Source organism: Triticum aestivum, chromosome 3D (assembly GCF_018294505.1).
Source record: "Triticum aestivum cultivar Chinese Spring chromosome 3D, IWGSC CS RefSeq v2.1, whole genome shotgun sequence".
NCBI classification, from domain to species: Eukaryota; Viridiplantae; Streptophyta; class Magnoliopsida; order Poales; family Poaceae; genus Triticum; species Triticum aestivum.
Window position 1 is genome coordinate 596,236,348 of NC_057802.1, and position 11,904 is coordinate 596,248,251.

Sequence of the window (11,904 nt, forward strand, 5' to 3'; positions counted from 1 at the left end):
CATTCTCTTCCTTTCATAAGTCAGTCAGTCAGTCAGCATCTAACCGCGAATAAAAACCACTATATTCATACAGCACCGATGTTCAATGGTTCATGCTTCTTGGTGGCTCTTGGAAATAAAGATAGTTTCTAGTTTCTAGTAATTGTAAGTGTTCGGAAATAAAGATAGTTTATAGGGTTTTTTCTTTTGAAATGACAGCAAAAGAATAGTTTCTAGTAATTGATGCCTCGCTACCATGGTTAGTTTTTCAATAGTGCAGAAATGCTTACACACAATCTTAACAGTAGCGCGTCATTTTTTAATTCACGCCACTGGGGTTCAGCTCCTCTGCAGTTAAGTGTTTACTGTATGGGTACAGTAGCATGTACGATCGGCCGTCAATTTTAATCCAACTGCTCTCCTTTCTTCCCCTTAATTCTATTTCAATTCTTCAAAAAAATATGCTCACTGGAAAGAAAATATAGACCGGAGAGCCGATCCTCCAGCGGCCAGCAATGCCTCCGATGGGATGAGCGCGGCTGCCGTCCAAGGCCATGCTCGCGTGCCGCTGTATCTCCCGATGGTCAAGGACGGAGGCCCGCGGCCAGATCCGGGGAGAAGGAGCTCCAGCGAGCTCCTCTAGAGCACGACGATGACAAGCTGGAGGCTCCTTCCGACGATGACAAGCTGGAGGCTCCTTCCGGCGACCTCAGCGAGGAGGAGGGTGGCAGACCGATGAGGGGAAGAGCACGCCGGAGTCGCCGCGCTCTCCTCTGACGAGTGGCGACACGGACGGCGCCCCCATGATCCTCTGGCTGCAGGAGGACCGCGGCGGCGCGGCAGCTGGACCTCTTTGGCCACCTGCTCGGCCAAACTCCTCAAGCTGCAGCTAACGGATCGAATCCAAGAAGCCTCCAGCCGGCTAACTTAGAACTGCTTGCTCCTTTCTTTATTCTCCCATTAGAGAAGCTACAACATATGGTTGTTTAATGATCTGTATAATTCTTCATGGCAATATGGTTCGTCAATAGCCAGTTGTGGTACATGCATGTGTGTTGAGTTTAATTTCAGTTATGGTCTTAGAGCATCTACACCCGGCCGCCCAAAAACCGTCCTCAAACGCCCGGGTGGCCCGCCGATCACTGACAGATCACAATATTTTGACCTAGAAGGACTCCTCAAACGGGCCTCAAACGCCTGGGCTGACCGGCACTCCGACCAGTCCGGATCCGTCAACTGGGGTGTTATCCCGTGCGGGTTCGAGGAGGCAACGGTGCACGCGGCTTCCCTCGCCCGGATCTGCTGCTGGATCTCGTAGCGGCGCTCCGGCGTCAGCATGACATAGTACGTGATCTTGCTCTGGACCATGCTGGAGTGCTGAAGCGTGGATAGAGCGCCGGAGCGGGAGAGGGAGGAGGTGGATGGGCTCGGACTAGCGGCGCGGAGAAGGGGAAGGGGGTCGCGTTAGGGTTGCGGGATGCCGGCCGGCTTAAATAGCCGGATTTCATCTTGGGCGACGAGCCGGAGCGGCGTCACGCAGCGTTCACACCGCGGCGACGGATGTGGCATCCGTCGGACCGCCGGGTTTCCGGGCGTTTCATGTGGGGCCATGCCGTCAGGCCGACGTGGCGGGCGTGCCCGGGAGCCCCCATATCCGCTCCATATTTGGGCTGGATATGGGGGGTGCCGGTAAGCCCGGGCGTTTGAGGGCGGTTTGAGAGGCCGTGTCTGGGTTCAAATTTCCTGATTGGATAGTGACCGGGCGACCTGCCCGGGCGTTTCAGACGGGTTTGAGGGATCTGGTTCTAGATGCTCTTAGTGGTCACTTGCTTTGTCGATCTTTGTCCATGGAGTATAATTTTTATTCAAAAAGTTCCTGAATTAGGAGGAACTTCGCAGCCATGCCATTGGTGACCTTCAGATAAGTTGTTCCATGCAATGTGCTAATCTTGCCAAGAACAAAAGAATTGCTTACTCTGCATCATGTTAGAATCTCTGATTCAGTAAGAATGGTCATGTGTTAGGAGGAACGAGGGATGGATAGGAGGATTTGGCGCTAATTCTACAGGCGTGGAGGGGTGTTTGTTTCTGGTTATTAATTAATTGAATTAAGGGAGAGAAAGGAGAGCCATTAGATTATAACGGATGGCAGATTCTGCCTGCTACAGCACGTGTACAGTAACGACTGTACAGCAGAGGAGCCGAACCCACGCCACTGGTATTTTACTTTCATAAATACCAATGCCGTGGGCGTATTTCCTACACCACAAATATTACCTTACTGATAGTGTGTTGCCTAAAATTACGCTACTACTGATCGAATCAACCTGTCGCAGGCGTGTTGCCTAAAAAAATAGATCAATTACTAGTGGCGTGCGCCCGAAGTGGCATGCCACCGCCACCGCCACCGCCGTGGTTGAATGCATGGAATCGGGCAAAGTTGGAGTGAGCGGCTAGTTCAACAAGAGATGGCTGGGCTGTCATACCCCTTTCTCCCGCCCACATGCAAACTCTCGTCTAGGGTTTCCTTGCCTCCGCCTCATCTCCTATATTCCTTGGACCATGAAGGCACGCTAGATCCCGGCTCTCGCCTGCGGGAGGGCTCTATTTTTAGATGCTTTTCTGAGTTTTGTTAGGGTTTGTGTCATGCTCAAGAAGATGGGGCGGCGGTGGCTTATTGAAGATGGAATAAGGTCCTCCCCGCCTAGTCCCCGTCCTGGTGATGTTTCAAGCATCGTCGAAAGGCGTGTAGAGGTTTGTCTCCGACGGATCTCGTGGGAACTGGTCGGCGTTTGTCTTCGACGGATCCGACTGGATCCGGTCTTCGTTCGTCTACGTCTGTGTGACTGCAGGTTGGATCCTTTCGGTCTATACTTCTCTTCATCGATGGCGGTTGCTGTTCTGGTGCGCCGGTCTTATGGGGCCTTAGCACGACGACTTCCCGACTGTCTACTACAACAATGTTTGCCCGGCCCCCACGAGGAGGGGCGATGACGGCGGCGCGCCTTCAGCTCGCTCCGCGCTTGTAGTCGTCCCTAGGTGGTCTACGGACCTGGATGCAAATTTTATTTCTAGTGTTCTTTATACTACCTTGACAGTTGATGAATAGATCGAAAATTTTCTCAAAAAAAATACCTCGACGTACATAAGTGTTCGTAGGCCTGTAGATATGTGGCAGCAGTCTGGAAAATGATTTAAGTTTCCGTAATTAATTGGTTGTTGCTCGTGCTAAATTAATGTGTCTTAGAACAATCACCCGCGAGAAGAAGAAAAAAATTGTCTTAGAACAATGCCAAATCACGGCCACATAACGAGTTTACGCTGGCACGAGCTGGTTCTGCTCAATGCACATGCATGCAGTAGTAACCTGCCTCACACAGGCACGTCAAAAGAAGCAGCCCAAAACTGAGTCCCATGTGAGGAGCCTACCTAAATCCTGCCTCATGTCGGGCGGTTTGGAGATTTTATATAGCTTCTACCCACTCTGTCCCAAAATCTAAGAACGCAAAACGTTCTTATATTGTGGGATGGAGGGAGTAACTTCTAACTAAGAGCTAAAACTTTATAGAAATATATACATATGATTTTTGAAAGCACTACGAGACCTTTTCTTAGATATACATGTACTTCAAATTCATATTATATTCATTAAAAAGCTTCAAATCCATTTAATAATGGAATAATAAAAATAAATTCAAAAAAATCCTCGCTTTGGTATGAACAATATAATGTACTCCTTCCGTGAACTAATATAAGAGCGTTTAGATCACTATTTTAATGATCTAAACGCTCTTATATTAGTTTACGGAGGGAGTAGTATGTTCCACGTTGAAAAGGTCTGGAGTATAATAAGGTGGAGCAGAGCAGGGGCAGCCCACTCCGCAAGACCAGCCCCAAAAGCCCGACATCCAGACCAGCCCCAAAAGCCCGACAACCAGAGCAGACTGGAAATGTACTCTTCCGCTCAAAGCCTAGTCCAGAAGCCCAAAAAGCCAACATCGCATATTTTATTTAGCAAATAGGTACTACCTCCGTCCTGGTTTATTGGTCCCTATTGTAATCTGTGCCGAATTTTCACCATAAATTTAACTAACAAAATGTTCATGCATGTCACAAAAGATATATCATTGAAAACTATGTTCAAATACGAATCCAACAATATAATTTTTGTTGACATGCACAAATATTTTATCACTTAAATCTTTGATCAAAATTTAGCACAAATTACAATAGGGACTAATAAACCAGGACGGAGGTAGTATAATCTAGTATTTTATGCCCAAAAATAGTCATTTTAATTAGGAAATGCCATTGTTCATGTGTTTTTGGCTGCTCACTGTTATACGAAAATCAAAGACAAAGCCAAAACTGCTACAGAGGAAGAATCTTGTGTTGACGTGGGAGGTGGGACTACGTGGTACAATCTGTGGTCTACATATGCTGCAACCACACATGCATGTCAACGGTTATATACCAAGAGCATGAAAGTTGACGAGTGTTCTTTTAGATGCACTCGGTTTATACTGGTCCATATCAAGTACCTGATAAATAGCATTTGGCTTAGATCCAAATAATGGGCAGTATTTTCCCTGTAGTGTCGGCTGGTGTGCACTAGCGGAGCTATAACAAAGCTGGATAGGCAATGGTTCGCCCAGCCTAGAGAAAAGACAGTGGGGACGATGAGATTAGAGCTAATTTTTTTAAATAATACTTTTTTATTAAATTACAGAAATATTACGCTGAAAAAAGAATTTTCAAAAATAATACACCGTCGGCCCGCTGCAGGCCGACTGAGCCCAGTCAGCCCACAGCAGGCCGACTGGTGGCCCATCAGCTTGCTGCTGGCCGATTGGGCTGTCGGCCACCAGATCAAGCCCAGTCGGCCTGCAGTTGGCCGATAGGGTCCAGTCGGCCTGCAGTGGGCCGACTAGGCTCAGTTGGCCTGCTGTGGGCCGACTAGGCTCAGTTGGCCTGCTGTGGGCCCACGTCAACTCAACAACGAAATACAAGTATTAGACATGTCTATATATTACCAGGACCATAGTAAATTTGACGATCAATATACTTTAATTTATGTGGACGATTATGATGAGTTGCTTGACTCTTATTTTAATAATAATATAATAAATAGGCCCATGTTTAGTAATAATAAATAGGCCTCAAATAATAATAATAATATAACCGACAAATATGATAATTCAGTTTATTTTAATAAATAGGCCCATGTTGATGTATTTTTTATTTTAATCTATTTTAAGAATAATTTAGAAAAAGGCATGCGTCTTTTTTCTATGATCATGTAAAATTCTTCCTTGCAAAGAAGTTTTTATCCGAAGTTTTTTTGTTAGTAGGACCACGTTGAGGCATTAGCGGGGTGCTATTGCTTGTTATGGATTAAACTACAGCGTGACAGTTTAAAAAAACAGTGTGGCATTGAGACGTACTTTAGTTAATGGACTTTAGAAAATACGCAGAATAAAGGTTAGCGTGTAATCCGCTTCAATTTAGCATCGGATACGGACTGAAACGTTTTTTAACATGTAGTTGTACTTTTCCTTTTTTGTTTGCTTGTTAGATTTCCATCACACTGACATGCTATGCACATGCCGACCCGAACTCTTTAAAAAAACTTGTCTCTTCTTTCGAACTTTTTATTCATGTTTCCAACTTCTTATCACGCACCTGTGTACGTGTCAAGTATTAAGCAACAACTTATTATCCCCACTAACAACTAATACAATTCACACACCTACAACTATATTACGAATATTTTCCGAAGCAACTACAAATATTTACGTATACTACCGGGGCAAATAACAATAATCGCACACAAAATTTATTTCACATCGAAATATATTAACAAATACTACCGGAGCACCTACGAAAAATAAAATGTAGGCTTAAATATACCCTTGAAGCGTGCGTGCGAACGAAGAACGACGAACGACGAACGACGAACGAAAAACTGCCGGTGCTCCGGCTCCAACGAAGAACGACGAACAACAGCTTCACCACCACCACACTGCCCCAACTTCACCACCACCACACGGCCCCAACTTCACCACCACCACCTCCACCAAAATGCTCACCACGAGCTACCCCATCAGTAGATCGAGACCTCTTTTGGCTGCCCTAAATGAGTTGAACCCATTCACGGTGCCAAAACCGCGAAAAACTTGCTCATTTAGGTGTATAAATGGGTGGCATTTTTCTGTAGAGAGAGGAGAAGGGAAGAACACAGAGAACAGAAGAAGAAGCGAGCAAGGGGAGAAGAAGAAGGGAGGAAGGGGAGGATAAGGCACGGGCCGGCCAGCGCGTCAGGTGGCAGCACACTGTCGGCCAGCAGCTGGCCGATCGGCGGGCGGTAGGCCGACAGGGGCGCACCACGCCGACAGCCCAATCCCTCCCCCTGCGACGTGGCCCGACCAACCAGAGGCCGCCGCGTGCCAGCCGGGCCTGCAGTCGGCCTGCTGTGGGCCGATTAGGCCCAGTCGGCCTGCAGCGGGCCGGCGGTGTATTATTTTTGAAAATAATATTTTCGGCGTATTATTTCTGTAATTTAATAAAAAATGTATTATTAAAAAAAATTAGCGAGATTAGACCGGCCCAATTTGACGAAAATAGGGGGATTTCTATGTACCGCCCGCCCCATATTTGGCACTGCAGTTCCGCCACTGCGGGTGTGCATCCGGGAGCTAGAAGAATGACCCAACCAATATATACTACGAGCAAGGAAACGAGCGCGAAAATTAGTACGTACCAACCAAACCACATACCAGATATGCACAACGTACGTACGGCGGGCACGGAGCTGGCACCGGCAACGTGTTGACGACGCGCAGAAGAGTCGTGAACCGACGGCAGTGGCGGTGGCGGCGGTGGCGCCATCCCGCGACGACTTCCACGCCGGGCTGGACACCACCATCATCCTTCCGTCTTCCCCATCCAATGTGCGTGTCAATTCCGCACCGCACACCAATCGTTTGCATAAAAGCACGCTCCGTCGATCGTTCTTGCATCACAATATTCACAATCGATCAAGTCACAGCCCATGATCATGATGCACCGTGCTACGATCATCGCGCTGATCTGCTGCCTCGTGGCAGGCGGCGGAGCGCGCGCGCAGCCGTTCGACTACCCGGCGGCGAGGCTGGCCACGACCTGGGCCAACACGGACGCCGCCCTGCCGCACCACGTCGTTTACACCGACGGCTCCGTGGCGCGCGCCGCCCTGCTGCGGCTCAACCCGGCGGGCCTCGGCCCCTCCTACGCCTTCGGCTTCTTCTGCACCGCCAGCCGCCCCCGTGGCGACGGCCCCGCGGCCCCCTGCACGGAGTTCCTGCTCGGCGTCGCCGTCGTGTACTGCAACAGCGGCGCGGGTATGACGTTCGTCACGGCCGGCGTCCCGCAGGTCGTCTGGTCGGCCAACCGCGGCAGCCCGGTCTGCGAGGGCGCCACCGCGGAGCTCACGCCGGAGGGCGACCTGGTTCTGAGGTCGGGCCCGGGCGGAGCGGTCTTGTGGTCCACCGGCACCAAGGGCCGGTCCGTCGCCGGGGCGCGCATCGGCAGCGACGGAAACCTGGTGCTATACGACGGGCGCAACGCCACGGTGTGGCAGTCGTTCGACCACCCCACGAATGCGCTCCTCGTCGGGCAGTCGCTGAAGCACGGGGCGCGGCTCATCGCCAACGTGTCGGCCGCGGACTGGCGCGATGGCCGGCTCTACCTCGCCGTCGGCGATGACGGCCTCAGCGCCTACGTCAACGCCGCGCCGCCGCAGCGCTACTACCAGCTCGGCCTCAGCGAGACTGCACACGGCGCCTACGCGACGTACACCAATGGCAGCCTCACGGTGTCCGCCCGGCCCGGTGCGCCGCCGCTGGCCGCCATCGAGCTGCCCACCGTCGGCGCTGGCACGGTGCAGTACATGCGGCTGGAGCACGACGGCCACCTCCGGATCTACGAGTGGCGCTCGGGCTGGGCGCCGGTGTACGACGTGCTGCGCCTCTTCCCGGACGGCGGCTGCGCATTTCCGACAGCGTGCGGCGCGTACGGCGTGTGCACGGACGACACGCAGTGCAGCTGCCCCGACGCGGCCAACTTCCGGCCAGTGGACTTCCGGAGGCCCAACCGCGGCTGCGTCCCGACCGCGCCGCCTCCGACGTCGTGCCGCCCGTCGCGGCGGCCACAAACGCAGCACCGGCTGGTGTCGCTGCCGCGCACGGCCTACTTCAACGACCACACCACGAGCATGCGGGCCGTGGACCGGGTGAGCGAGGAGGCGTGCAAGAAGGCGTGCCTGGACGACTGCGCCTGCGCGGCGGCGCAGTTCTACTACGGCCCGGACTCCGGCGACGGGTCCTGCTACCTGCAGTCGGAGGTGTTCTCGATGCAGACGGTGCAGCCGGACGTGGTGCACTACAACTCCACCATGCATATCAAGGTGCAGGCCAAGCCTGCCAGGAACTGATGACTCCTGAACACTATACGCACATAATACACTAGCATATGGCATTGTCCTTGAAAAAATGACACGAATAAAGTTCTGGGACATATATATGAACAAATTCCAATATTGAAAAAATGGCATGAATCGTCTCTCCATTCTCTCTACATTGAGCACCTCATGACAAATGCACGGCGACTTCCTTGTGATTAGCTTGTGCCAAAGAGCAATAATATCTACAGTTTTGCTAAGTCTCAGTCGACTGATACTTCGTGAAGTCACAGTCGATACTATACCCGTGAGATCTTACATTGAGATCATTCTTCAGTTTTTTTCTTTTATCTTTTGCATGTTATATTACATGATTGGGACTTGGTTAAATCTCAGTCGACTGAGACCTAACCACACCCATCTACAAAATCAACAATAAGAAAATATCTTCATTTAGCAATTAACCATGACATTTCTCTGTGGCTCCTATGCATATAGAAACAGAGCTTCATAGAAGTGCGCTCACATTGGAACTAAAAAAAAACATAACTGGCCATGGGAATGAATACAATGAAGAAAAAGTACTGATTTTTTCCATTCCTTATTCTTACATTTTGTTTCTTTATGTTTTGTCACTTTTTCTCTATTTATTTATTTTCTTTTCTTTTCATATGTGAACATATCTTTTTGAATACACGAACATTATTTTTCAACACATGGATATTTTCTCACTTCTAAAAATATTTTAGACATATATACAGAACATTTTCCCAACATACATAAGGGACACCTTTTTTGTGTTTGACCATTTTTTGATGTTACACGACAATTTTAATTTGGAAATACCAAGTTAAGGTAACAATGTTTTATTTTCAGCGATTAAGGTAACATGTGTTAAACCTGATCATTCCGCACCGGGCCAAATTTTGGGCGGCCTTGACAAGTCTGATATGCAAATCCCAGGCCTAGTCTAGAGGACCCCTTGAGGGAGTCCTGGACTAAGGGGTCCTCGGGCGTCCGGCCTGTTATCCATTGGGCCGGACTGAAGGGCTGAGAAGACATGAAGGCCGAAGACTGTACGCGTGTCCGGATTGGACTTTACTTGGCGTGGAAGACAAGCTTGGCGACCGACTATGAAGATTCCTTCTTATGTAACCGACTCTATGTAAACCCTAGATCCTCCCAGTGTCTGATATTCATTACCATGGTCATATAGGCTAGACTTCTAGGGTTTGGCCATTACGATCTCGTGGTGGATCAACTCTTGTAATACTCATATTCATCAAGATCAATCAAGCAGGAAGTAGGGTATTACCTCCATAGAGAGGGCCCGAACCTGGGTAAACATCGTGTCCCCGTCTCCTGTTACCATCGATCCTAGACGCACAGTTCGGGACCCCCCTCCCCGAGATCCGCCGGTTTTGACACCGACATTGATGCTTTCATTGAGAGTTCCACTGTGCCGTCGACGAAAGGCTCGATGGCCCCTTCGATCGTCTATAGTGACGCTGTCCAAGGAGAAACCTTCCTCCCCGGACAGATTTTTGTATTCGGCGACTTCGTACTGCGGGCCAACTCGCTTGGCCATCTGGAGCAGGTCGATAGCTACGCCCCTGGCCATCAGGTCAGATTTGGAAGCTTGAACTACGTCGCGGATATCCGTGGAGACTTGATCTTCAATGGATTTGATACCGCGGCGATCGCTCCCCCTCGCTCCGATGAACATGACTTAAATCTATCATCGGATCACATCCAGGAGATGGTCCCTGTTGCTGCAACGGCCTTAGAACCAGAGCAGATCGTGTCATCCAAAGCCATAGAGTCCGCGGCGTTGGAGCCGCACACGGACTCAACACCCTACAATATTTGCGTCAACGGAACTTCGGACTCGTCTCCGGCTATAAGTTCCGGACCATGTACGCCTACGGACATTGAGCTAGATCGGTTATCGATCTTCGAATTCAGCGCCACAGACGTTTTCCAGCACTCACCTTTGGGCGATGTACTGAACTCTTTAAAGATTTTTTTCTTGGAGAAGGATTCGCAGCCGAACTATGTTCGGTTCGAGTTAGAGGCTGACGATGGGGACTTTTGCTTCCCACCCGCCACCCACTTCATAGCTACCGTCGATGACTTAACCGACGAGCTCGATTACGGCTCCGAAGACATCGACAATATGGACGACGATGCCGACAAGGAGCAAGGCCAAGACCCGCCATTCACCGGACGCTGGACGACCACCTCTTCGTACGACGTGTACATGGTTGATACACCTAAAGGACCTGGCGACGATAAAGAAGAGCCAGATGCGAATAACCTTCTGAGACACAGTCCAAGTGCCAGCGCCCCAAACGCCGTTCTAAGCCTCGTCGCTCAAAAGATGGCAACACTGGCACCGGAGAAAATAGTACTCCGGGCGACGCCGAAAACAATGAAGACCCTGTTGGAGCTGCATCCGAACAGGAGGAACAAGATAACGAGCAAGTTAACCCTGATAAACAGGCCACGCCCAATGACCCGGATGATGATAGTTATCGTCCACCCCCCGAGGATGATGAGAGCCTTGGCAATGAGGACTTCATCGTGCCTGAGGATGCTCTGGAGCAGGAGCGCTTTAAGCTTCAGCTCATAGCCACTGCGAGGAGCCTGAAAAAGAAACAGCAGCAGCTTCAAGCTGAACAAGATCTGCTCGTTGACAGATGGACAGATGTCCTCGCAGCCAAAGAATACGGCCTCAAGCGCCCAGCCAAGAGTTACCAAAAACGTAGACTGCTACCTCAGTTCGACGAGGAGGCACCAGACCCCATACCTCCCTCGCGCAATGCGGACCGACCACCATGTGGTCGGATAGTGCGGCGGACCAACCACCCCGCGGCCGGGATAAAACGGCAACTCAGGCCGAACAACAGCCCGCCCCACCGCCTCGCAAAAACAGGGACATAACAGCTTGGGACCATACATACGACCTTCGGCAGGAATTGGACAGTAGAGCAGGACACACCAGATCAATCTACGGATCGCGAGGACGCTTCCCTACTCGGGATGACAGCTACCTATTCGGACGTGACAAACTTAATCACACCCGGGCCGATAACCGCAGACGGACTTCATCGGAGGTGCGCCGTGACGCGGCCCGCTATAGAGGCGCCGCACACCCTCTCTACTTCACAGATGAGGTGCTGGATCACGAATTCCCCGAGGGGTTCAAGCCTGTCAATATTGAATCATACAACGGAACAACCGATCCCGTAGTGTGGATCGAAGATTTTATTCTCCACATCCACATGGCCCGAGGAGATGACCTCCACGCTATCAAATACCTCCCATTAAAGCTCAAAGGACCAGCTCGACACTGGCTAAATAGTCTGCCTGAGAATTCCATCGGCAGCTGAGAGGACTTGGAAGAGGCTTTCCTCGATAACTTCCAAGGAACTTATGTCCGGCCACCAGATGCCGATGACTTAAGCCACATAGTTCAACAACCTGGA

General features: G+C 50.4%; 1 protein-coding gene across 1 annotated transcript; it reads left to right on the top strand.

The window, feature by feature from the left end:
- The first annotated feature begins 7,016 nt into the window (after nt 1-7,016).
- Nucleotides 7,017-8,532, top strand: LOC123075773 (epidermis-specific secreted glycoprotein EP1-like). Its single transcript, XM_044498297.1, has one exon. The coding sequence runs from the start codon at nt 7,031-7,033 to the stop codon at nt 8,447-8,449; it is 1,419 nt and encodes a 472-aa protein (XP_044354232.1). The 5' UTR covers nt 7,017-7,030; the 3' UTR covers nt 8,450-8,532.
- Nucleotides 8,533-11,904: the final 3,372 nt, after the last annotated feature.

Coding starts and splice junctions, on each gene's coding strand:
- LOC123075773 (XM_044498297.1), top strand. CDS start 7,031: ATGATCATGATGCACCGTGCTACGATCATCGCGCTGATCTGCTGCCTC.